The sequence below is a fragment of the Cyprinodon variegatus genome, unplaced genomic scaffold (assembly GCF_000732505.1).
Source record: "Cyprinodon variegatus isolate N-32 unplaced genomic scaffold, C_variegatus-1.0 Scaffold188, whole genome shotgun sequence".
Classification (NCBI taxonomy): Eukaryota; Metazoa; Chordata; class Actinopteri; order Cyprinodontiformes; family Cyprinodontidae; genus Cyprinodon; species Cyprinodon variegatus.
In genome coordinates, this window is record NW_015150641.1 from 71,381 (window position 1) to 98,563 (window position 27,183).

The following is a 27,183-nucleotide window of genomic DNA, read 5'->3' on the forward strand; positions in this document are numbered from 1 at the left end:
ATGCATCTGTATACTGTTAAAGATCTATTAACAGCTAGTCCTCTCAGGTAAAACTTGTTCTGAGCCATTCATTTCATTGAAGGCCTTCAGTCAAGCCACTGTCAGAGGAGAGGTGGGGCGGCCAGGAGTGTTTCTCATTACATCTGTCTGCTGTCAGATGATTTAGAGCCAGCTGATCAAAGTCCCAAGGAGATACAGATAAACTGGAAGAAGCAAAGAGTTGAAGGATTGGCGTATTTTAGGAAACAGTCTCAAAAGCTTTCGCAACAGATCATCATATCCAAACGGCAAACAGAGGGATATAAAACAGAAATGAAAGACTAAACAGACTCCAATTAACTGAATCATCCAACCATCTGCTGTGCAGATTTATTCCCCTACCAAGGTTGAGAAGGTCACCGTTCACTGAATCTGTTTATCATACATGTGCCCTGAAACTAACAGGTGAAATGCTTGATGTCCTGCAGTAATTGGATCTGAGTGTGCATGTGTTACGGATGTGCGTGATGATATGTCTGAGAGGGACAAAGTCAACATCTGTTTAGGAAACGCTTTATATAAACAGTTCAGTTACAGACCCGAAATGATGTTTCAGAGGGCAGATGGAAAATTAAAGCATATTTTGAAGACATTTACAATAAAAATTAAACCTAAAATGAAGATGGACGATGAAACGTATAAAATAGGAACAAGTATATTTTTTTGTGAACCCATTAGAATAGAGTATTTGCTAACGTTAGGTTTTCCTTGTGGGGTTTTTTTTATTTATTTTTTTGCGCAGGTAATCCTTTTCCCTACAACACTTGCTTATATTTTCCCAAAACATGTTCAGTGCCGGTAAATGCTCGATACTCACCATTAGATGTTTTTATCAATGTCAAAAAAAGCTTTTGTTGAAATTATTGATCCTTATGATAAGTGACAAAGTTATAAAAAAAAGGAATTACTGATGTAAACTCATTGTTGCTACATTTGAGTTTGAGGCTATTTTAGCTTTTTATCTCTCCCAAAAAGACAGTTTTTATGCATGGGTATAATCATTCCCGTAGAAACACCAAACTGTTGTCAAGTGTCTGAATTTGGTTAATCTGGTTAAGAAAACCACAAGAAAAAATAACTCAGTAAGGCAAAGAAAATGCCCAATGCTCTAAAATCATCAGCTTCTTGCTTTTCCCAAATAGAAGCTTTATAGTTTGTGGGGACACAGACCGAACCATTTGGCCACATTAAACTCCTACATTTAACGCTACTGATGTAGCTGCCATGAAATTGAAGGGTTGTGGGTTCAAGCCCAGGCTCTGGCTTTTAGTGTCGTTGTGTCCTTGGTCAAGACACTTCATCTGCATTGTCTACTAATGGTGGTCAGAGGGACTGGTGGCGCCAGTGTACGGCAGCCTCACTGCTGTCAGTGAGCCACAGGGAAGCTGTGGCTACAGTGTCGTTCTCCCCCATCAATGGGTGAATGACTGAATGTACAGAAGTGTAAAGGTCTTTGGTCAAGTCTCCTGATTTGAATAAAATGCTATATAAGTACAGGCCATTTACCGTATAAGGTTTCAGTTATGAAGGTAGTAGGATCATGATAAATGATGAGTACTACCTCAGTTGTTACCCTTGGGTCAAACCAGTAGCAGTAAGGGTTCAAATTGGCAGTAACGATCGAAATGCAATGGTCATAGAATCAGTATGGAAGGAGAAAAATAAGGTGGGTAATTGGTTATTAAACCAAATATTAACAGAGGTGTATGTATATATTTCGGCCTGTAAATATCATTTTGACTAATATTTGATGAAAAATTGTGCATAATTTTCTTTTTCTTTGGATATTCATCGAAGTTGTTTATCTTGGTAAAAGAAAGGTTATACATATATATAAGTGAATTGATCTCACATCCTTTCTCATCAGGACAGTGTGTAAACTTTTCACCTACATCATATGGTAGGTTAGTCAGTAGCATGTTTGTTCATGGCTATGTTTGCCAAGTTAGAAAAGCAACCTCTTGAGTCGAACCTAAGCTTTTTCAATGCTATTGAAGAAAGGTAAGCATCTGTGCTCCTGAAATTGGGCTAAATAAGATAAGAAGATAAATGGACTTGACTACAGTATGTACGTATATACTATAAAAATCTGTCTACACACAAACACACATTGTTCTGCTATATGAAGTGAGGACCATGTGTTGATTCCCATTGATTTTCAGTCATTTTCAACCCTATTTATGCCCTAACCCTAAAACTCACCAAACTGACACATTAGCCCAAACCTAAAATCATCTATGGAATATGCGAATGACAACTTCTATATGCAAATTTTAGAAAATTACTGTCATCCGGGAAATAATTCATCTTCTAACTATTTTCATTTTGTTGTTTTCAAAATTAAAAAAGGAAAAGTGATTAACAATCTATGATGCTCTGGGAAATATTTTGCTAACTTGATAAAGTGTTTTTTCATTGAACCAATCAAAGAACATCATTTCAATTGAATGTAGACTTTAAATGCTCAGCAACTGAAAGCTATCTATCTATTGTCCTCTTCTAAACTTTTGCCTGTTTAAAAAAAGAATAAACATTTTTGGTTATTTTTTTTCAATAAGTTTATTTTAAAAAACACATACATTTATGTTTGAACCTGTAGAGCAGATAAATATGTTATAGTTTTGCTTTCCTGCATTTGAAACAGTTCATCAATACTCTGATAACACTAACGAAATGTGTCGATATTTACAGCGCAATTGGTTATCTAAGAAAAAAACAGTGAGTTTTATTTCTTTTAACAGTCAGTCTCTCTGTTCTTCATGTCCTGTTAAAGGATGCGTGGAAGAATGTGCAGTGGGCAGGTTGTATTCGCTGGATGTTTCTATGTTTTATCATGTTTCATATTTTTTTTATTGGGATATAGGAACCATCATTATAAAAAGCTGACCATTACTGCCTGGAGTTACATCTGCAGACTTCAGCCCCTTTGGGAATCTTCCATCTGGCTCTAAGAAATGTTCACAGTCTTTCTTTATGAGCGTTAGAAACTTCAGCATCATCTCAGGGAAAGAAATAGGACAGAAGACATCAGAGGGCTGTATACTTTTTTTCACAGTGTCTGCAAGTGTCAGGTTATGTACATTGTAAAGTGGCACACATTTCTGTCAACAGACCCTGCTACATCAGTAGAAATTGTTTGTCCTTTAATATTAAGCTGTAACTACCCAAATGATTGCTTTATCAAGCCTAAGTGGTCACTGAGCCTTTGTTGACTCCAGAAGACCGTTGTTTCATCCATTAATAAATCACAAATACACAAATTAAAGTGTATGTTACTCTACTACACTCAGTTATAGAAAGGTCAATTTGTTTGAATAATATTTAGCTGTGAAGTCACAATAAAAAAAAAGGTTATTTTGGAAATAACATTTATCCCAAGGTTTTAAATTTAAATACATATTAGAAGCCTTGCTTTAACATAAAATATTCACACCAGGATTTAAGGAATCCTGACAGAAAACATGTAAATTAATCATAGGCTTAGTAATCTTAAAGGGATAGATCCAAATTTTCTATGCAGTTCTTTGGAGTACTTTGGAGTAATCAGTTATACCTCCAATACCTCTTGTCATATTTGTTCTAAACCTCGTTACTAAACAGAACAAAAAAGTAAATATCAATAACATGAACTTTCATGAGACTGTGGTTACTTAAAGCAGCTCTTAATTCTTTAACTGTGCCATTACTCTTCAAGGTTGTTCAACAGGAAGTGGTAAGTTAACCAAGTTTTCCGTGGAGGACAATCTGTATTTCAGAGCACATAACCATATACTTACATAGTATTTAAATAAATGCCGGCGACATTAAAATGGCGACACACAGACATGAAAAGCTAGAGTCAGAAAGAAACCGAAGAAAACAGAAACAACAAAAACACCTGTTTGTTTTTATAAAAGAAACAGGACGTGTAGAGGCTGCAGTCTTCCATGCTTGGATGAAGTATTTCTCAGAAGCAAAGGTATTTAAAATTGTTTTAATATCCTGGTGAGAAATCTCTTAATTCTTTCATTACACATTTTTTTTCCTTCTCTTTTTAATAGACTGCTTTAAAACTGAACATCTGTAAGATGAATGTTTTGGTTAAATCACACATAAACATGATTACAGGGATAGACACATTAATGAGACCTAAATGGCTATCATACTGACACAGAGATGTATGTTAAAGCCTTACAAAGAGGTTTGTTTAGTTCAAAATTCTTTAAAAATCGTGAAAATTAGCTTTTTAACCAGACACGCCCTGACCCGGACTCTGACTACTCCAAACTGCTCCAGAGAACTATCAATTTAATTAGATGAGAGTGGATCTCTGTGCATCCAATTTGCCAAAATCTTAAATAAAGAAAACCCATATTTCTGTCAGAACTGTCCAGTTGGTTCGATCCAAATGCAACACGGATCAATAGGGACATTTGCAATGATTACACAAGTGTTGGGTCTGGATCATCACTAGAACAGTGAATCTTTCATTGCATCATGATAGAGAGTGTCTCCCTGCTTTGAACGGTCCTTTGTCTCTGTTAGGGTGCCAGTAAAGCAGATTGGCTGGACTGAATGAGAATCCTCAAGACCAGTTGGCATACAGTCTATAGGCTTGCCCTTCCCCCGCTTTCACTCGTTGATTCACCGCTCACATATATGGAGATAGCAGCTCTTCCGCAGCTCCTGGAGATGTATTGTGACAGGAGACGAGAGAAAGCACTGCCAGACACGTCCTGGGATGAGCTAAGAGAAATTTCCAAAGGAGGCTGTAGAGAAGAGAGAAGAGGAAACAAATGAGTGCATCAGAAGGGCCTCAAATGGGAACAAAGACTTTGTTTTTTAAGCACAGTTTTCACATCAGGCCTTTTATCAACTAATACGTCAGTTTAGGTCATGAACAACCTCTATGAAGGTCAATTCTGCAGCTCTGCCTTATGTTTTCTGTCAACTAATTAGTGTTTGTGGTCACACTTTAAATGAGATGCTGCACTCAATAACAGGGCAACAAAATAGGCTATACAGTATACCAAGTGTGTATAGAGATATACATTAAATGGTAAAATAGAAAAACAATATTAAAGAAGATAGTGCTTCAAAAATATATCCTACAATTTCCACTTAGATTTCTATAGATCTAGAGTTATAGAACAAATAAAAATGTGCTATAGTGTATAAGAAAAGTATTTTCACTCCCTGAACGCTTTCACATTTTGTCATGTTTTAACCACAGCCTATTTTGTTAGAATGTTTTATCTCAAACACAAACAAATTAGTCATGCAATAAGGAAGTGAAAAGAACTGGAAACAGAATATGGTTTTGATGTTTTACAAATAATTTTACACAATGTGTGGTCAGCTTTTTTTTATTTAGCCCCTTTGAGTTGATAATCTGAGGAACCATTTCACTGCCATTACAGCTCCCAGTCTACCAGCTTTCTAAAGGTAGACACTGACTTCTTTTTATCACTCTCCGCTGCAACTAAAAAGTCTCAGTGTCATGTATTTTTGTTGCTGGGAGGAGATCAGATGTTTTAATTACAATCTTTGCAGACATTTTGATTTTTCCTAATTAGCTAAGATTCTTGTGCATGCCAGATGGCTTCATTAAAAGACAAAGATTCGATTAAAAGTTGATTTGTTGAGCAGGGATGAGCTAAAGATAAACCAACAGCTAGTTTCTCAAAAGAAAAAGAAGGCAGATTTCTCTCTCGGGGTTTTGATCTGAATCCCAAGTCCTAAAAGTTTCTAGATAAAAATGGTAGAACACTGCTCCAAGCTCACCCATTGAGCACTGTGGCCCTGGGCTAAGGAAGACATTTACTCTACACTTCAAAACACAGTTTCTAAAAAAAAAAAAGTACAATATGCATGCATAAAAAAAGAAAGGGAAGATTTCTTCAAATCAATGACAAGGTTCTGGTAAAGAAAAAAAATAATGATGTGCGCTTCCTGGAGTTTTACTTGGCTGTTTTAATGGTTTATTTTGTCGTCCTAGAAGGAGGAGTCGCTGCTGTCAGTTGATTAGCTGATGTAAGCTGCACATCCTCTATAAAGTCTTCTTCCCACTAATATTATTATAGTATGGCTACAAATGTCTCCTTTGTGGCAATAGGGACATTTCTGCATGAGTTTGTACCCGAATTCCAAAGATGCTTAATATAGATGAAAAAAATTGCGCTCGCATCAGTTTCGGCTTTGATCAATCTCTTTGCAAGTGATTAATATTCACATTTGCACATCCTCCTGCTAGAATTTTGCGCAGTTTTGTAATTAGAATATGATCTGCATGTTCATCATGGCACAAACCCGAAAAAAGTTTTCACAAGCTGCTCTGTTTACACACACATTAGAAATTGCACCTGCTTTGAAAATCAGCTTTTGTGTGTGCAAACAAGTATTTAAAAGTTTTATTACAAACAAACCTATAGAAAAGCAGGCCCTTAGTGTAAATTTGAGTTAGTGTGTTGTTACTAGGGATGCACGATATTGGGATTTTGCCCGATATCCGATATGCCGATATTTTAAAACTCATGTAGCCGATAACCGATATCGATACTGATGTTAAAGCTGGACAAAAATAAGTAGCCATTGAAAATAGCAGTTTTGTTATCCATTTCTGACACTTTTTGTTAGTAAAATAGATCGATACCGCGTCAATATATCAACATATAAAAATATGGCAAAATTTCGTGAATTTTCGGGGGATTTCGTAGCATAGCGGTGACATATAGCAATATTTCATTAGTAAAAGAGATTGATATGGTGTTTTTAAATGGCAATATATCAGCATATGAAGATATTGTGATATTTTTGTGTATCAATATTTTTTCCCTCGTCTTTAGAAGTTTTTAAGTCTGTAAAAAATAAGTTTTTGAGGAAGAAGAAGAAGTAGTATTTTTTATTTTTTTTTAGACTTTAGAAACTCAGAAGCTGATCAAATATCGGGTTAAATATCGGTGGGGTGGCCGATGTCCGATATTCAGTTTTAAGGCCGATACCAATAGGGGGCCTATTATATCGTGCATCCCTAGTTGTAACTGAAGGTACTTTAGATTATGCCCACCAACTGGGGGACAACACCCCTGTCAGTTGTTCCTTGAGGTGGGTAGTAACTACTTACATTTATTTGAGCAACTTTTTGAAAAAAAAAAATCCTTTGAGGAGTAGTTTTACAGTATTCTACCTTTAACTTTTACTTGGGTAAAAATATGATAAAATGAAAAAAATATGATATCAAAAAGCACTACCCTTACTTGAGTAAAATTACTGGCTACTCGATCCATTGTGAGTAACTTTACTAAAACATGTTTTAAACAAATATGCACCACTGAGTGCCACAATTTCCTATTTTTTGTACTATTCTGAACCTAGTTTTATCGCATGTTTAGAAGCATTGGTGTGTCTTCAAAGGAATTAAAGTGTCAGCAGGTTAAATTTAGTTGGTTAAGATGTTAAAAAACAAGCAGAGTTACACAAAAGGGAAGTAACCATTTTAAGATATCACAGCGGTTGGTTTGGGATCTTATGTAAGTTAGAAGATATGGATCACAATGGAGTGAGTATGTTGAGAAGAATTAAAGTGATTTCAAAACAAATAACTGTGTACTGTGTGCGTCCTGTTTATGTTTTGTTTTGCTGCCACGGGTATTGGCGCATTACACAAAGTAAATGGAAAGAGGTAGACAAGGAACTAACTCCAGCTTCTTCAACATTTGGAAAAGATAAAGTTTGGATTATTTTCTGAAATTGCTCTTAGTACTACACAATATACTGTAGTTCTCACCAGATCTACAATATATCATCACCGGTTTCCCCTCCTTTATGGTTTTTACATCAGATGCAACCTAGGAAGCAGAAGTTGTATCATGTGGGGTTCCTGCTCAGTCTCTATAGCCAAATGAAAACCTCTAAGGATTTTACTCTGATTACACTTTAAGTATAAGTCACTAAAGCTCCCTGGAATACAAAGTATGAATTTATGAAACCCTTCTATTCATTGAGCTAAACACAGTGAGGTAAACCCTTTAAAATCAGCTTTGCAGGATATTCTCCATAGACGTTTTGATCTCTACCCGCTTGATAGCCAGTTATCAGAGCTGATTTGTGACCCAGACATTACAGACTTTTTTTTAATTATTATGATAACCAAGCAGCTGGCTCTTTCGCTTCTCTATCCTCAGTGTGGCAATTCAGCAACCCAGACCAGATGTGTCATAACGCATGGTAGCTTGAACTTGTACAGCTAGTCTCTGAAGAATAGCTATGTGGGCAAGAGGGCTGGAATAAAGTAACTCAATTCTCCCTCTAAAGTCATCTTAGGTCAGCAATGATGCTACTACTGTACTTTGGTATCATTTATTTATCATAATATTTGTAAGCTATTTTAAGGTCTAGTTCAAAATTGGCACAAACACTGAAGAAAGTGTAAATTCTTTAAAATTAGTCTCAATTACCAGCGAGATAAACTCTGAATTGGATCACAGGGTATACAGATTTTTCTTTTCAGTCAGTTGTGAAGAAATATTTTATGCCATTTGTCAAAAGGAGCTTCAAACAGCATTTTTATTTCTCATGAAGGGTTAAGGATCACAGAGCATTTTACACTTCTGATGTAAATAACGTGAAAACATTGTAAAAGTGCAATGGTTCAGATTAGAAAAAGACTAGCATGAGAAATTCAGCTGCTTTTCTGTGTTTTCATCCCCTTCACAAAATTTATTGTGAGATCAATATTCAATTTTTGGTAAATCCATCGGAGATGTATCAGGCATGACAGGTGGTGCGGCGGCTCCACTTAATCACTGCAAAAGTGTGAGCGTATTAAAAGAATCATTCAGGGAGAGAAGTAGCAGTTGTGTGCGGAGCTCTGTGAGCACAAAGCCTGAATGTGTGTGAGCTGCTGTCTGAGTCTGCCCTCTTTCTTGTTTCATGCTTTTATCGTTCCATTTAACCATTACCAGGCCTCTCCACACTATTCAGTACAGAAAAGCCAGTTTGAGTGTCTTTTGTCTCATCCTCATTACAAAGTCCTACTCCCAAATATCACTTATTTTCTCAACCTAGTCCCATCTAGTTTGGAATTTAACAGCTATCTGTGTTTGCAGCATTATTCAGTTCCAACAATTCAACAAACAATTAGAATGTTCACCTTGAGTTCATCCATGAAGACAAAACAGCTAAACAAGATATTTGAAACAAGCGATTTTTCTTACTGTTACCAATTTTTTCAAATTAGTCATGAACTTCAATATGTTTTACTATCTGTTGATGGCAAGGCAAGGCAAGGCAAATTTATTTGTATAGCACAATTCAGTACAAAGAAAGTGCAAAGTGCAAAGCAAGTAGGAAAAAAATAAAATAAAATAAAAAAATGCAGAAACAAAAAAGAACATTAAAAACAGTTGGACTAAAGAAAATAAAAAAGTTGAACTAATGATGTTTTAGATGAACTGTTAAAGTAGAACAGTCGAAGGCAATCCTAAACAAATGTGTTTTTAGTCTTGATTTAAAGGAACTCAGGCATTTACAGTGTTCTGGAAGTTTGTTCCAGAAAAGTGGAGCATAGGAACTAAATGCTGCTTCTCCGGGTTTAGTTCTGGTTCTAGGTATGCAGAGCAGGCTCGAACCAGAAGACCTGAGTGGTCTGAAGAGTTGATACACTGATAGCAAGTCTGTGATGTATTTAGGTGCTAAGCCATCCAGAGATTTATAGACTAACAGAAGTATTTTAAAGTCTTTTCTCTGAGAAACAGGGAGCCAGTGTAAGGACTTTAGAACCGGGGTGATGTGCTCTACTTTCTTAGTCTTAGTGAGGACATGGGCAGCAGCGTTCTGGATCAGCTGCTGCTGTCTGATCCACTTTTTAGGCAGAACTGTGAAAACACCGTTGCAGTAATCAATTCGACTAAAAATAAACAGATGGATGCTAGATGAACTCAGATCAGCCAATATGTGTAAATTTAACACAATGGTATAATACCACTGTGTTTGTCATTAAAGCCATGGTATGACTACAGGTAGAAACTGAGGCACTGTAGTGGATCAGTGATGTCATCCTCAGATTAGAAACATTACTGAAAACTGCCAAAGTATCTTTGAATGGATGACTGAAAGACTTTATTTAGGACAACTCAATGAAATTAAAAGTTTTGCATGTGCAAACATTATTTGCAATTTATTTTATGAATAATTACATTCTATGTATAATTTACTGCTAATGTCTTTGTGCATGGCCCGGCATACCATCCACCCAATATGATTATCAGAATATGAATGAAAATAGAAATGTAATCTAAAAAACAAGCATATTATGATTCTTTGTGTTTGGATGGATAAAATAAACAGGAAGTAATTCGTAATACTATTTTTTAACAAGTTTAAACCTGAATCTCTGACCTAATTCAACCTTCACCTTCATCAACTTTAACTTGTTGGCTCATTAAAAATTCTTTAATAAAAACCGTGAATATTCAACATCACCTTTCCATCCAGGGCCTCCCAAAATACCCGATACCTTTATCACCTTTTCAATTTACTCCAAACTTGAGAAAACCATGCATTATATGAGGTCTCCTAATTAGCCTGCCCTCAAAGCTCAGAGTCAAAGCCTCATGAACTGAGAAATTATGTCTGCACTGCCTAATTAAAGAATGTGTCTGACACAGTTTAATACTCTTTCCTTACCATTTAGTTGTCTCGCATCTTTGAGCTTAATTCTGCCTAACATGCTTGGCTGATTTGAAGGTCATCAAAAGCATTCATTGCGCTATGAAATGTTCAATTCTGAGATTTGTGCACATTAACTCAATTAAATGGGACGAAAAGGGGTGAATTTGACTTTGTAAAAATGTATTTAAAAAAAGGGAGGAATGTTTTTATATATGTAATGGACATATAAATCCACAGTGCATTAGAAATTAAAATTTGAACATGGTCTGTACAGACGGCTGCATGGAACATTGGGTGTGGATTTGTTTGCAAATCACAATGAATGCACAAATCTGTTTTTTCTAGGTTAAGACAGATTTTTATTTTTCCTTATTTGTTAAAATAAACACAATACAGAAAAAAACAAAACAAAAAAACAAGTGCTGCAGATTCCTGTAAACAGCTTTGAATCCAAAAATAAAAGGAGGGACTTTTAAAAATGTCATGTATATTTGAATAAGGCAATGCAAAGCAAGATTATTTACATACCACAATTCAGTACAGAGAAAATTCAAAGTGTTATACATGAATTAAACATCAAATATAAGAAAAATAAAAGCAAGTAAAGATAAAAACATGGTAAAAGCAGGTAGTAAAACTAATAAAACAGTTAACAGTTCAACTTTAACACTCAAAGGCAGTTTTACACAAATGGGTTTTTAATTTTGAGTTACAAGAACTCAGGCTTTCAGCACTTTTACTGTCTTCCGCGAGTTTGTTCCAGAAAAGTGGAGCATAGGAACTAAATGCTGCTTCTCCATGTTTGGTTCTAGTTCTGCGTGGACAGAGTAGGCTGGAACGAGAAGACCTGAGTGGTCTGGGAGGTTGATACACTGACAGCAAATCTTAACAATTTATTCTAAACTTTTGCAGTTTATTTGGCAGAATTGGGGCGTTTAAAGAGAGTTTATTCTAAGAGCTGACAGTATTTGTACTGGAGTATCACTTAGGTTAATTAGGATAACCTTTATTTTATTAAGCAAGTGCATCAAACATAACAAAAATCAAAAATACAATATTTTCTTGTTTAAACTGGCTGAATATAGTTTGGTAACTTTCCGATTCCAATCTGTGGCCGAATTGTTGGTGCGTCTCTTCAAAATCACTTTAGCATACCCCAAAACCTTGGGTCTGAATGAGGAAACTGTGAGTGCTGTGCTGTGAGTCAGTTGTGGGGAGTAAGGTGTCTGTAAAAGACAGATGAAGCTTAAAGCTATAGATTTAGATGTGATGAAAATACAAAAGTAAAAATTAAAATGACAATATAAACAGCAGTATGTATTAATATTATTTATATGTGTAAATATATGTGTATATGCTATTTACCAATAATTAATCTAGGTGCTAATAAATAAGTAAAAAGATGAAATCTATGAAAGTTAAGGTTAAAGGAATAATATCAATCGTCAAACCTGGAAAAGCTTATTTTGTGAGCCCCAGCCGTTATCATTTCCAGGTTTGATAAAATGATTTGTGCTCCATTACATTTATCTAAAAAATCCTTTCCCTGTTCAATTTTAACAGCATGGTGTGCAGGTTTGCAATAAGATGGGGTGCCACCTTTATTCTGATTGACAACTGCTGCAGACGTCTGACAATGACTGCAGCTCTGATTTCTTCACTCTTCAAAAAGCACAGCGGTAAAAAAATGGAGCCTTTCACAGATCAGGTTCTCCTTATTTTAAGGAAAGCAGGACCCTATCTATATGCAGAATGGTCTGCGTTGTAGGAGAAAAAATGCATCAGAGCTTGCAGTCAGATGCAAGCAGTACGACCCTTAAACCTTTAAAGCCTAGACCATTAAGTAATAGACAGAAAATTCATTTTTTGTTCTAGAGTTGACATTAAACTTCCTGACAAATGGGGGCTAAATTAGATCATTTATTTGCATCAGTTTTGAAATATTGGGCATTTCTGTATAATATTTAATGTGTTTTCTTTTCACTGCACATTATTGTATAAATCGAGTTTTTTTGGCTTAAAGCAGTCTGTGAAAGATGCAGACACTAAGCATCACCAGCACGCAGGCTGGGAAGTGAAACTACAAACATGCCCTGACTTAGCATAATCTGAATTACTTCATTAGGTGTTTGCAGCATCAGCACCTGATCAAATATTTAAACTTTCAATATAATTTTAAGAGCAGACCACACTCCAACTTAGCACAGGGAAGAGCATTTATGGGATTTCTTTCCAATTTTTTCATACTTCCAGTCAAGAAAAAAGCTGGAAGCTCACTGCAGTTAACGTAATATACTGCTGTTCTCTTCTGATTCTAAGCATGTACTCAGCAAGAATCTTACTGCTGCTCAATTTAGGTCAGGATTTGGAATTTTATAGTACCTGATGGAGACCTGAGGGTGGTATCCTCCTCTGAATACAAAATGATCAAAACAAGCATTGCTCTTATCAATGCATTTTATGATACAGTGTTTCTGCCAAAAAAACAACGATTCACAATCATTAAAACATAAAAGACACATGCAGTGTTTAGAAGAATCATCTTACATAAAGTTAATCCTTCAGAGATAATCTTAGCTTTTTTCTTAATGGCTTGGTAACAAAACCGGTCGATGAGTAAACATGCAGCAAATCCTGAGATCCCATCAATAAAACCCCAAACAGCTGCTTTGTGTGGCCCGCTTCACATATGTCACAGCAGGAATGCATGGTCCTTGGCTGTCTCCTCTCATTTGAACAATCTTAATCCGATTTCTCTCTCTTTATTATTCCCTCCCCCAAAAGAAACAAAATACAACCAGAGTAGAAAGCTATATGGTCACTTACTTCTGCTTAGGAGCTGCAGGTTACGAACCTCTTCTCTGACCTGCAGCTGAAGGACTTGTTGGAGGACTTCCTGCCTCAGAGAGTCCTGCACAATTCCCATCCGCTCTAGCTTCTCCCCATTCAAGCGCAGCAATGCTCGTCCTGCGAGTAGGAAGTAAGGAATTAGTTGAGAGTTTTCCTTGCAATTTTGATATATATCCTACACTGCACTGAATGTCAGCGCGGATTCTTAATAATGTAACAGTATCATTCAAAGGTTTTTATACCCTGATCTCCAGTGTTTTGGTTTTTAATGATGCAATTAATCCTTTTTTAATTAGGGTGAGAAGATTATATAGAGTGTAACGTCAGTAAGCAGTCATCAGTGAAAACAAATGTGGGTACTCAAGTCTACATTTATGGTAGTTTTCTGTAATCCATAAAGCTAAATGTTTTGTCTAAATGATTCATACAGATAAGATATATACATACAACCTCATAAATATACAGTATGTATAAATGCTATTTAGCAACTTTCAGCAAGCTTAATTAAAAGGTTTCCAGAACAGAACTAATAAATATACTTAAACGCTATAATAGACAAAACACTTAATTTCAGGCTTTGCCATAAATGTTTAATATGTTTTTGGGATCATTTTCTATTTTTCTCAAACAGAAGAATTTGAAACTTATCCCTGATTAATTTATCTGATGTGTGCAACCTCAGCATGATGCTACCACCTTACTTGACCCTTGAAAAAAGGGCCCCTTTGACAGCTCCAAGCATTAGTTTTATAATTTTGATCAAATAACTCAATTCTCGATTTTGTTTTATACGTTAAAGAGAAAAAATTACTCATAGATGGAGCTGCCTATTTTCCTTTTGCTTTAAGGTGTAAATTTTGGAGCTGATATTTCTTTCTCTGCTAGAATCTTTCAGTCCGTGAAACTCATTTTATAGTGAGACTAGTGTTTCAGAGTCTTCTACTATATGACAGACCTGGGTTATCTTTAAAGGTTTTTTCCAACACATTATATTCATTTTAGGGGAGTGTTTGGGTCAGATAAAACTTAAAAATAAACCAGATCTAGAGTAAATAAATCACGGGAAAATTAAGATTCTAGAATGGATCTAACCTTAAATCTACTGTAGTAGGCATAGAACCAGATCTATTCCAGTAAATAAATTGATATACATTTATCAGTTGTACAGAATAAATGGTTCAACTATCTTATCAAATATTTGGCAACTAGCCCATGTTGATAACTATAAAGAAGTGTGGGGTTTCTCTGCAGCTTGCTAAAGGACATTTATCCACATGATAGTATAAGGGGGTTTATACATGTATGTTATGTGCATTTAGATCATTATCATTTCTTTATTGTTCAGGCTATGTCATGTAACATTAGTTTATTCGGAAAAAAAAGTTATTAAAAAATTTAATTAAAAATTAATATGAATTTCATCCAGATATTCAGTGTACCTCTGACTAACACTGTAGGTCCTGGTAATCTGACATAAACCTGCTTACAGAATCACAATAACAAAACAAAACTGCTCAATAGGGAGGATTGTGGAAAAAAAGCCAAGAAGTTATTACAACATTTAATTTCCCTTGGGATAAATGAAATATATTTGAATTGAAATTATCCAATTGAATTAGACTTTTTAAATGCCATAAAATACTGCTGTTATATGGCAGGTCGAAAAGGAATCCTAGCCACAAATCTTGCAGAAGACAAATATGTAAATGATAGTGTTTTGTCATCTAGACATGGTTGTTAAACACAAGAAAAAATATGTGTGACATTTACCACCAACTAAATCATCAATTATGTTTGAGCTTGCACAACGACTGTATGATTTATATAAATGATCTAGCTATTTGTGAACTGTTTAGCCATATAGCCTTATACTATGCAAAACTAAGCATGATGGCAACAGAAACAAACCATATTTTTCTTTTTTTTTTCAGTTTATTAAATTTTTATGGGTGGTATTTTATCACAATTAACCCTCAGGATTCATACATTTAACAAATCATTACTCAGTATAAATGGAGTTTAAAATCCAGCACAGTCAGATACAGATACAGCCCAAAGACCTTTATGCATTTAGGTACAAAATGGTACAGAGACTGCTGTGGTAACTAGAGCTACAGTATGTCCTTCAGTTGTGCAGCAAGAGGAGGAATCCATCATACCTGCAGCAGCTCTGTACGACATCCAAAACATAATTAGACTCATTACTCATGTGCTTCCCTCTCTATATCATTCCATTCATTCCAATTTCCTTCATCTAAATATCCAAGCATCATATGCTTCTCTGGTTTCCCCTTTCCTCTTGTTTTTTTTTTAGTTCAATCTCTGATTTTTTTTAAATAACTTTAGCAAAAATATGAATTCTCATCTTCAACACATGGTAAACTTTATTTCTTGATGCAATTTTTCCCCTGAGCAACTAGTGTGCTTGCATGTGGTCTGAAATCCTTAGCAGGGAAGATAGAAGCGGGATAAAACAGATGATCCAGAAAAAACAAAAATCAAAAGGCAGCTTTCAGTTTCCTTTGGTCTCTGAGCACATGAAATATAAGTAAATTCCCTTAACAGAAAAGCAAAAGTCATATTTTATGAGATTGGCTTCACAGTGCAGAACAGCTTTGAGGGTTTGCTCGTGTGGGTTTGAAGAAGTCCCACTGGGTGCAGTGCTTCTACACTATGTATATAGAAACAAATAATGTTCCTCAAACTGCATTATATTTGATTAAATATCAGAATGTAAACAAAGCAACCTTCATAATTCAAACTGATAAAACTAGACCATAAGACAAAAGGGTTATTGGATTTTAGGGAATTAGAGAAATGTTATACTATTTAAACAGGAACTGTAGAATTCCAAGTAAAAGGATACGTGACAAACCCTTTTATCAACTACCCGGTATATATCAGCATTACTGAGCAATGCCATGAATCAAGCAGTAGCTATCTGCTCAAGTTATACACTTTTTGATTGAAATAGTTCTAGTTCAGGCAGTCTTGGAAATGTATTCATAAACAAACTTTTTCATTTTTTGTAAAATACTGTACAAATTCTCAAAAACGTTCCCGCCCACAGTGCGACAAACCTTTTTTTTTTAATATGTGGAAATGTCTTGTTCTATGCACTCTTTATACACACCTATGCCTTTAGGTGTGTGGAGATGCGTAATGCATTAAAGTCTCTGGTAATATGACACAAAGGTAAAAGGAAAAAAAAAATCAAGAAGTATGAAGACATATACACAAGGTGCTATAAGTGTTTAAATGTTGGAGGTTGGCCATCCCTATTAACAAGAAAAACTTTTTTGGGGGAAAATTGAATAAGATGAGATTTTTTCTTTAAAAAAACTGATGTTTTCTGTTGAAAATATGCAAAGCAATCGCATGTTTTACATTAAACTTTGAACAGAAACAGCATTTAGTTGGCTCCCCCCTTAGAGACAAAACAGTCTTTGACAACAACGCATTGCATTTATGCCTTTGTATACAAATGCTCTTTAAAGCCTGATTATTTGCTTCTCTTCCAGCTTCCTACTGTGTCAGAAAAAAATGCATCTAACAGGCAACTTTTGTGTACAAATATTATTGAGAATAAAGCAACATTAGTTTTTTTGTAACTATACTTTGAATTTTCCAAACTGAAAGGAGCTAGTTTGTAGGTCTATATACTCATTAACACCTTAGCCTTGCCTGTTCAAAACTCCTGTTGTTTTTTACAAGGTTGCCGACAGCAGTACCAGAATGTCCCAGAAAACCCCTCTGCCCCTGCTCTGTGAATAAGTGTGTACAAATGAGACAAAGCAGATGAATGGAGCTCAAATCAATTCCCTTCAGACAGACTTAATGCAGCTCCTAATAATAGCCTGCAGATAGGGAAAGTATGCTGTCAAAGGGAGAAAAGAGACACAAAAACAAAAGCTTTTTTTAGATGGAGAATACTTCCCTCAATTTGGCTTCAAACTAAATTGCGTATTAATGGTGTCTTCGGGCAAATGGGAACCAATTCTACCTTGGCGGGGACAATAATGACTCTTAAAGTGGTCCGAAAAGAAAAAGGTGTTACAAAAAAAAATAATGTTTGGCTTCAGTTTCACAAATAGGACTCCTTTTCTTGTTCTTTTTTTTTTCGAGTATTGCATTCTTCAAAGCATTTATGTAATCACCAAATAATTGTTTATTGTGATGGGAACACTTCTACACGAACCATGAATCTTTTCCTATTCAGGGTCACAGGAAACCTGAAGTCACACCACAGAGATTGCTTTTCTAATGTTAAGAATGGCTGTTAGAGTAGTGCTCCACCTACAGGAGCTTTTTAAAATAGCACTGTCATAAACACTGATTGTCCTCCCAGCCTTGCATCCCAGAGCTATAGCGAAAATGCATATTAGCCCAAATTTCTTCAGAGGTAGGTTTTATTGTACAATATCTATATTAACTAGTGTACAGTTGCATATTCACTGCAGTTTGCTACTTTTATGCAACATACTGAAGTGTACGTCTGGCTTTCATGTAAACAATGTTTGATTGCTCTCATACGGTAATAACGTGCTGCCGTAAGGCTCTTTATCTTACGTTAATGAAAAAGGTGCAACAAGACATGGCAGACCCCCCAGTTATAGCAGAAATACCACTTATAATGCAAACCCTTAACATTTACTGCAACAAACTTCAAATTTGGAGTCATGGACTGCTACTTTTTTCTATTCTTTCCTATTACTTGAGCTATTGATGTATTTGAATTTAAGTTTACTATTTGCGTGCTGCATATCATCTCTAATGGAATGCTTGAATTCTCTCTCATTTTCATATTTACCTTAATGCTTTCAATCTAAGAATGTAGAAATGCATCTGCTCCTGGGATACTTGACAGTAGGATTATTTCTATGACTAATCAGACCATGATGTTGCTAGCAAGGTTTCAGACAGAAACAGTTTGAGATCTAAATAAAAGCAGGTACAAGTGCCTGCAAGCATTTTGCCGCTCAGCTTGTTAACTTTAAAGCTAGTGCGTAGCCTACATACAGCAAGTATCCTCTCAAAGCCTGTGTGTCTACATACAAATGTAGCCTGACTAGTAACTGACCCTACGGCACCATTCAGCAATTTGTTACCTGCGCAGCCCTAAATTGCCATTTGGTCTGTCAAGGTTTGGGAATAATTTCAATAAGTAGACGAACCTTCATATTTTTCTATATGTTTTTTAACTAAATAAGGAAAATCTGTTTTATTTCCAGCTTTGTGTTGTTTTAACTTAAGTCTTTAAGTTTCACTTGCAGATTATGGAGTGGAAATCCCTTTCAACCTGAGAATGCTAAGCTACATAACCTAAAATTTTATCTAAGTGATAGCATTTTTAATGCATATTTTTGTAAACCCTGGTAAAACAGAACAGCTAAACTATTTTGTATTTTGAAAAAAATCTATTGGTCCAAGAGAAAAATCTGATATTTTCTTTACAGACCACTGAAAAGTAAAAACTAATCTTGAATACTGATATTAGAAGTTAATTACGACAAATTAGATGAAAAACAGCTAATTACATAAATCCAACAGAAATCTGTGTATGGAAAAGAGAACGGAACATAAAGTAATGAAGTGCAACCCCCCAACCCAACTGCAGCTCTGCGCTCTGAGTGAGCTGGTTTAAAACAGTTTGGAAATATTTTCAAATCCTTAAAAACACCACAGTTGCTATATGGCATTGAAAATAAAGAAGAAAAACGCATAATTGAAATGAAGCTTGAAACTACACTTAGAACAGCTAGTGTAGCGAGTAGCTGACAGCAGAGGAGCTACCTAACCCTTAAATTGCATTGTGTCTTGTTCTGCTATGCTCCTCTCCACTACCAACTTCTCACCCTTCAAATTTGCACTACATTCGCTCCTCTCTGCTCCACTGGGGTGTGAATTCCAGAGGTGCTCCAAGGAGCATGAGCAGATATCACTATGATAACCAGTGATAAATGAGCAAGTTAGAAAAAAAAAATCCTCTAATGGATTTGACAGCTGTTAAAATTAATTCACTTTTAGTTTTGTTTTTTGGCATCCATATATTTGCACAGGTTATGTAATGAGCACAGAAAAGCTATATTTGCTGCTAATTTTGATGCATTTGGGGCAACAGTAGTGAGGGAAGGATTCAGGAAGGTCAAACCCTGACCCCATCTCAGTTTTTGTATTCTTGGGTAACACCTCACCTCCATTTCCTAGTGATGGTGGTCAGAGTGCTTTGTTGTACTGCAGCCTTACTTCTGTCAGCGTGCCCCAGGGCAGCTCTGGCTACAATGTAACTGTCAACCATCAGTGCATAAATGATTGAACATAGTTTAAAGTACTTTGGACCCTCCGACTTAAAAAGCTTAAAAGCTAAATAAGTATTATTTAGTCATTATCTTCTGACTGCCTCAGTTAATATACAAAAGTCAGTAAATGATCAAGTGTGTGCAATTGCTAATATACACATATGTACTTGCAAATGTATTATTATAGGGAGGTGTTTCAGTAAATCAAAATCAAAAATCACTGTCCTAAGTGAATTGATTTTTAATTCAGCTTGCTGTGATTATATTTACTACAGTGTGGCATCTGGAAAATACATTTTAGAGTTGAATTTTGCTGTTGTGTACTGTATGGAGAACTAGCTCTACCGTATTTAAAAATAAATACAGAAATGAATAAATGCTCAGTAAATAAAAAAGCATACAATTAATTGCCCTGAAAAATGAAATAAATGTAGGCAGAAATTAAATTATACAGTGAGACATAAATGTATATATATCTCTTAATTAGCGTCTTTATTTGGCTTTGTAATAAATACCTTATTTATTTATTGTCCGTAATAAGCTTCAAATTTATTAATTAATTACTTATTTTTAAGTATTTATTTATGTGCATGTTATAATATTTTTGTCTGTTTTATTCTTCCTTTGTATTTTTTTACCCTGTTTATTTTCTCAATGCTATTTATTTCTGCCTGTTGTTTTTGCATTTCTGTAAAAAAATAGGAGCATGCTTTATCGATGCATTAAATGCTTTATTGAGAATCTTTTTTTTTTCTGTATTTATTTTTAAACATGGTAGAGCTGGTCCTCCATAGTTGTTTTCCACTTACAATTAATTGAAAATATGCAATTCATGTTTAGTTTTATATTTCACTTTTATTTATTGAGGAATGTCAATTTAGAAAAAGTATCTTTTGAGGATAATCAAATTGAAAAACTAATTCATAGCTGCAGCCCAGTGGCGGCTGGCCAATAGTGGGCCCTAGGGCACCGCCCCACCCACTCAATGACCTTGATTAAGACATACATAAAAACTACAAATAAAAATTTTTATATTTCAAAGTATATTGATATATATCTTTTAGATGTGCAAGATAAATATTTAATGACGAATAAAGCTGTTTCATTTTTCACCGGATTTATTACGTATTTCCGCCCTAGACTCTCATTAAAAGTTGTACTGCAATACAAAGGCATAGGAGAGCCCGGGCGCACGAGAGCTGGGCCCTGAGGTGACAGAAACTGTCGTCACAGTTGTAGTGCTGCTGATTGACCGGTCGAGTCGTGGAAGGTAAGTCCCTTAAAGCAAACTTACCAAGAGAAGCTGGAGGTGAAATCATTTGGACCTGATCAGCCGGAGACTTGTCTTTTTCTAGGACCTGGTTTAGCTACAAGACTTGGCTAACTGCATGCAGGGAGGCTAACACTTTATTCTGCTTTCCCAGCATCCTTTTTCAGATGTCACGATCTGACCCAGCATGGATTAAGACAGGTAGGACTGATCTAAAGCAGTTTTTAGAAAAGGCAAAGTAGCATGAACAATCTGGGATTCCCATGGAAAATAATATAATATAGTGTACTTTTTCTAGATGTTAGTTCATTTGCATAGTTGCTAATAAATAAACACATTCTGAGAAAATAAATACTTTTTATGTATAAAAAAATATAAAGCTCACTTAGAGCTTCTCCATTCTTAAACTGGTACATTATTTTTTTTAGGTTTGTGACAGTATATTGGACCATGCAAAACACAGATTTGCCTTCACAAAGCCTCAGAAGGGCAAAATGTATGTACAAAAAGTAACCCCGTAGATGAAATTATGTTTAGTTTTTATAAAGTGTTTTTATAATGTTTTTGTTGTTGGCATTCATAGAAGTATACTGGTCTGATGACTTAGTATACGTTTGATAGGTTTTTGGTATACATCTACTTTAAATTTATTGCCCCCCCCGCCGGAGAAAACTCCACCAGCCGCCACTGAATCAGCGCTATATGATAAACCATTGCATTTTCCCTCTCATTACAAAAACCATGAAAATCTCATACCAACCCTAACTTCCACACAATCCGTTAAGGGTGCTTTTTGTTGATTGCTGTACCTGTGATGGCGTGATGGGAGAAGGCCTCTACGTAGGTCAGGTAGTTGTGAGGACAGTGTTTCTTCAGCCACTTGCACACATCCTGCTGAGTCCACAGCACCACAGGTTTGGACAGGCAGGACAGTGTAGGACTGGTGTGATAGACTGTGAAGGCTTCACCTGGATGCAGCTGAAACAGAATAAAAAAAGGTATTCTATGTCAATCATAAAAATGTATAGAACCTAACGATGATGTTTTTTTTTTTTTTTTTTTTAACAGAAATTATGTTTTTGCTATAGCTTAATTCATATGAAGGATTCTATGGTTATGTTAAGTTAGGATGGAACAAGCATCCGTGGATCAGGTCACAGAGGCCTCCGCCGCTGAAGACTATCAAATCCTATTTGCATCAGTCCCTCATGGTTTCCCCCTCCAGGTGTTGGGTTCAATGGGGAAAAGGATTAGACTTGGCCCAGCCGTATCTTATGAGGAGGAAAGCCAAACCCCAGACCTAGCTCCAGGGTGAGGTCCCTGGCTCCACTGTACTGGGCAACATCGCCTGCCTCAATTTTGTGTCCATCATAAGGGCTTCTTTATCATCATAAGGGCAACATGAGCCTAATTGGCTTAGGAGACCCTACCAGAGTAATTTAAGCCTTGATAACATAGCTTCTGGGATCATTTGAGCACTGAGACCCCCCCACCAAGTTAAATTGGTGGCTTGAGTTAGGGTGAGAAGCTCCATCCAAGCGAGGCTCTGAACAGAGCCGATACTCTACCATATGAGGAACCAGCTGAGGTTGCTCGGACATCTTATTCGGTTGCCCCCCAGATGCCTCCCTCTGGAGGTGTTCCAGGTATGTCCGACCACGAGGAGGCCCAGGGAACAGCGCAGGACACAATAGAAGGACTATGACTCTCAGCTGCCAACAGAGCTTGAGTAGGGCCTGGGGAGAGGGGGAGTCTGTGAGTCTCTGCTGAAACTGTTGTCCCCTGCGACTCATTCCCAGGGAAGTGGAAGCTGATGGATGCCAAAATATCAAACAAGATTATTCACTGTAGTGCAAATGGAGACAGGAAACCTAAATACAAACACATCGTTATACAGACAGCTTGGATTTTTTTTATTTGTTCAGCTCAAGCAAACCCAAGATACTTTTTCTGACCTATCTGCTAAAAATCCTGTTAGAAAATAATTTGCTCCTGTGCAAAACAAATTTAATTACACAATTATTCCACATGCAGCAGCTTGACTCATTAGTAGGCTTAAGGTTTAAAAGCTTGTGGGTATAAAAAGGCAAACAGATGTTGAATTAGAGAATTAGATTTAAATTAGGGACATGTTTTCACCTCACTGTTGTGTTCTTTCTCTTAAGATTTTGTCTGATAGCTCTATTTTGTCTTTTTTATAATTTTTTTGTATTTTATTCATCGCACACCTACAATGGCTTGATGTTAAAACATTTCTATGTATGCATCATTTCCTTGAACCTAATTTAGATATCAAGAAGTCTAAACCTGTTAATAAGACCTGAAAACACAACTATCCCCATCCCCTCAACTCTCTTTATTAGTGAGACTTATTTAATTCATTCACTAATATTCTGACTGAGCTGATGCTAAAACAAAGACTTTGGCTTATTTTTAGTGGAACAGCACTAAAGGATTGCCTAATGTTTTACTTGATAACTCACTCTATTTAATGAGATTAAGTATGCTGAAATGTCATATGCACAAATGTGACACAGACAGTTTCTTCAGCCTAATATCAAACAAACATCAATGATGCTTCATCATTGATAACAGAATGGTAAGCTTACAGAATCGCTGCATGTCTCTATTAGTAACAGACACAGAATGCAGTAAACACTGCATATTTAGAAGCAGCTCCAATAACTTATTAGTGTTTTTCTGGTCAACCAAGTGTGCTTTATTGGGTTTAATTGAAAAAGACCTCCCACCCCAGTGTGCTTGTTTTCCAATTACACACACGTTTTTGAGCAAATCAGCTTCTGAAATGTTACAGCTGAGTCCAATCATTAGATGGTATTGAGTTGAGGGTGTAGTGGAAATGGATGATTAAATGACGAAAAAAAAAAAAAATAGTTGCGCTTTAACTTGAATCAATTAATTAATGTCGTTTGAGTGTTTGAAAGTTAACCAAACTAAGAATTATACTTTTTTTTTTTTCATCTTTGGACAGTATCAATTCAAAAGAGAGTGCTAGTCTGTTCTCATTACCTTTACAGAAGAATTTAAGCTTATGGCCAACATTATATTCAACACAAATGGGTTAAGAATATGATGTTTTTTAAATTCAGAGGGCAGATGAGTGAATGTAAAGCCCGCTATATGGCTTTGCATTGGGAAACCATTTGAGAAACCATTTTGACATGTTAAGTGTGAAATGGTTTATATTAGGTTTGATTTACCTGTACAGTGTACAATGAAAACATAATGAATGAGACTAAAAGAAACAAACAGAAAAGGTGAACACACAAAATATGCCGAAAAAAGGTGGAAAGGCTGTGAGCTGTACAGTTAGCTATACTCTGTATGTGAATAATGACCTTCATCATGTAGAAGCCAGACAAGAAGGAAATGGAATAATGGTTCCCAATCATCCCTCTGTCTCTCTCTTTTCTCATTCCTCACTCTTCTCGCTCCATTTGTTGGCCATCCATCAGACTGTATCTCCTCTGGCCAGATCTATCTCATCCCTACTCACCCTTTGCTACTCCCCAACTCCTCCTGAGACCTACTTCTGTCCAGCTGGAAGAGGTCCCTCATTTTTTACATATAGAACAAAGACAGACAAGACAAGAACAGGGCAGAGGCTTCATCAGTAGTGGGGGTCTGTTAAGCCTTTAAGATATTTATAAAAAAACTGTAAAAAGCTGGGAGATGTGGAAAAATATTTCAGGGACAATGACAGAATTTTTTAGTAATCAAACCATCTGGATCAAGACAAACCCTTGTATAGTAGATTTCTTTTATTTATTTCCATGAAAATAACATACTTGCTGTTTATTTTCATGGAAATTTACAACAACAATAAATAAATATTAAGTGAATTCAATCTAATCAGACAAAGTCAAAGTAAATTACATCTCATTTGATCCGATGCAGGTCATCTGAGATTTTTAACCTTTAGAGACCACTGCAGACACAGATGTTACAGTAAAAACTAGTACACAGATATTAGGGGTGTAAATAATAATCGTTTTGTATCGATGCATCGATCCAAAAGCCGACGATCCGATGCATCGACACGTCCGCAAGATAATCGATTCATGTTTTTTTTTTTCCTCCGGTCTATTTTTATCCATTTGCTCCTGGGCGTAATCCTCCCGTGCTGCGGTGCCGCTAAACCTATTTTGCCCTCCTACCGCTCTTCCTGGTTATACTCTTACAGCAGTGTGTTGCAGTAAGCTTAACACAGACATTTTTAAAATATACTCAATATTGAAGCGTGGTCTGAGCTACACACTGTGGGTCTAGATACAGCAGAGGCGGCGAGGAAGTGGGGGCGAGTTTAGTCCGACGACGGAGGGACATGAGGGCCAAAAAGAGCGGAGATCCAGCTGGAAAAAGGGTCCCAGCGTTCTCGCGCACCTCGCTCTTCTAACAGGTCAAACTTCACGAGTTGTTTTCCGCAATTTCGGTCATAAAAACAAAACAAGCCGGCCTCCTGTCTGCTGCACTGTTTGCGGTCAGCTACAATCTGGGAGACGTGCAGCGCAGCGTCTCTCAAGGGGGCGGTGACGTCGACACTCTGGAGCCTTCTTCTTCTTCTTTTTTTTAATGGTGGTTGGCAAACAACTTATAGGTGCATTACCGCCACCTTCCAGAATGGAGTATGGACCAGACAAACTATTATATTCTCCCTAAAATACCCGTTCTTCTTAGAAAATTAAAAATACTCCCAAAATCTACATCCCCAGATGACCTTTGAAACAATTCCCTTATATCTAGTTTATTTTTATTCCTGTCTAACTCTCTATGCAACATCTCTCTTTCCTGAGTATATTTATTACATTCTAAAAAAATATATTGGACAGTTTCTCTGGAGCCGAGGTATTGCATTGAACTCATTACACTGATATTGTGCAGTATTTTTGCAGTATTTTTTGATGCAACTTTTCTACTTCTGTTATTTACTGTTGTTTCTAAAGAAAATGCATAATGATATTACAGCTTTCATTGATTTATTTCAAACTTGAAACTTTGTTTAGCCTGTAAGGTGTAAAAAAAGTTATAATAATAAAAAAAAAATTTAACCGATTAATCGAATCGAATCGTGGTGTATTCTTGAGTATCGAAAATAATCGAATCGTTGGGTCAGGAAATTGATACTGAATCGAATCGCCATGATGGATGTGATTTACACCCCTAACAGATATACACTTTAAAAAAAAGAAAAAAAAGTTAATCTTAACAAAGTAGTAATTGTTATTGTTAAAGAATTGGTTCTTAAATAATGCTAGATAATAAATACATTTCAAATAAGAGGAATAGTCTGGCAAATAGAACTGTCATGTGTTAGGAATCCAGTGTGTGTGGGCTGTTTGTTTTTTGTGTTCTCTCCCTCCACCACCAGGTGGCGCCCTGTTCTCATTGGTCCTCCCACACACCTGCAGCTGGTTGTGCTCATTACGGAGGACTCTTAAGCGGTGGACTGCCACTACCTTGTCGCCAGAGTGTTTGCCAGTTTTGGGAAGTCATCCTACAAACTGGATTTTTTGGCCTTCTCCCCCTGGAAGGATTGTTTTGAGCTTCAAACTGAGCAGGGGATTAATCTACACACGACCCGCTCGAGTTCTCCTGGAAATCTAAGTGGCAGTCTGCTCCATAGCTCCTCAAGGAACCAACCAAACCAAGAACCTGTCCACCCTTCAACGAGCCCCCCAATCTCTGGATAAAACCGACTGGATTCTGAGAAGAGAACCTTTTTCTACTAACGTGAGTCCCGTTCATCTCTGATTTTTGCAAGACGTTGTTCAAAGTTCCCACGGACCCTGAGCTAACCTCTGAACTTCCCTTCTCACTTCCAGTTCTGGTTCACCAGCTCTCTAAGTTACCCTGGATCACCTTATTGATTATTTCAATAAACCTGTTAAACTTTTACTCTGGTTCTCTGAGTGGTTTCCTGCATGTGGGTCAGATCTCTTAAAAAACATCATGACATCATGATGAGCATTTAGTTTTATTCTTGTCATTAACTTTTGTGTCATGATTCCTGGCACTAGTTCTGTTTTGAATCAGAATTCAACACACCTGTCACCT

General features: G+C 36.3%; 1 protein-coding gene across 2 annotated transcripts in view; it reads right to left on the minus strand.

Annotated features, from left to right (window-relative positions):
• Positions 1 to 2,619: 2,619 nt before the first annotated feature.
• The window catches only part of samd10 (sterile alpha motif domain containing 10), a 77,189-nt gene continuing 52,625 nt past the window's right edge, over positions 2,620 to 27,183 (minus strand). For both annotated transcript variants that reach the window (XM_015379249.1, XM_015379248.1), the window contains 3 exons: positions 21,918 to 22,086; positions 13,516 to 13,656; positions 2,620 to 4,787 (listed from right to left, as the gene is read on the minus strand). In XM_015379249.1, coding sequence (XP_015234735.1) covers positions 4,765 to 4,787; positions 13,516 to 13,656; positions 21,918 to 22,086 — 333 coding nt within the window. In that variant the 3' untranslated portion in view covers positions 2,620 to 4,764. The remainder of the gene's footprint in view (positions 4,788 to 13,515; positions 13,657 to 21,917; positions 22,087 to 27,183) is intronic.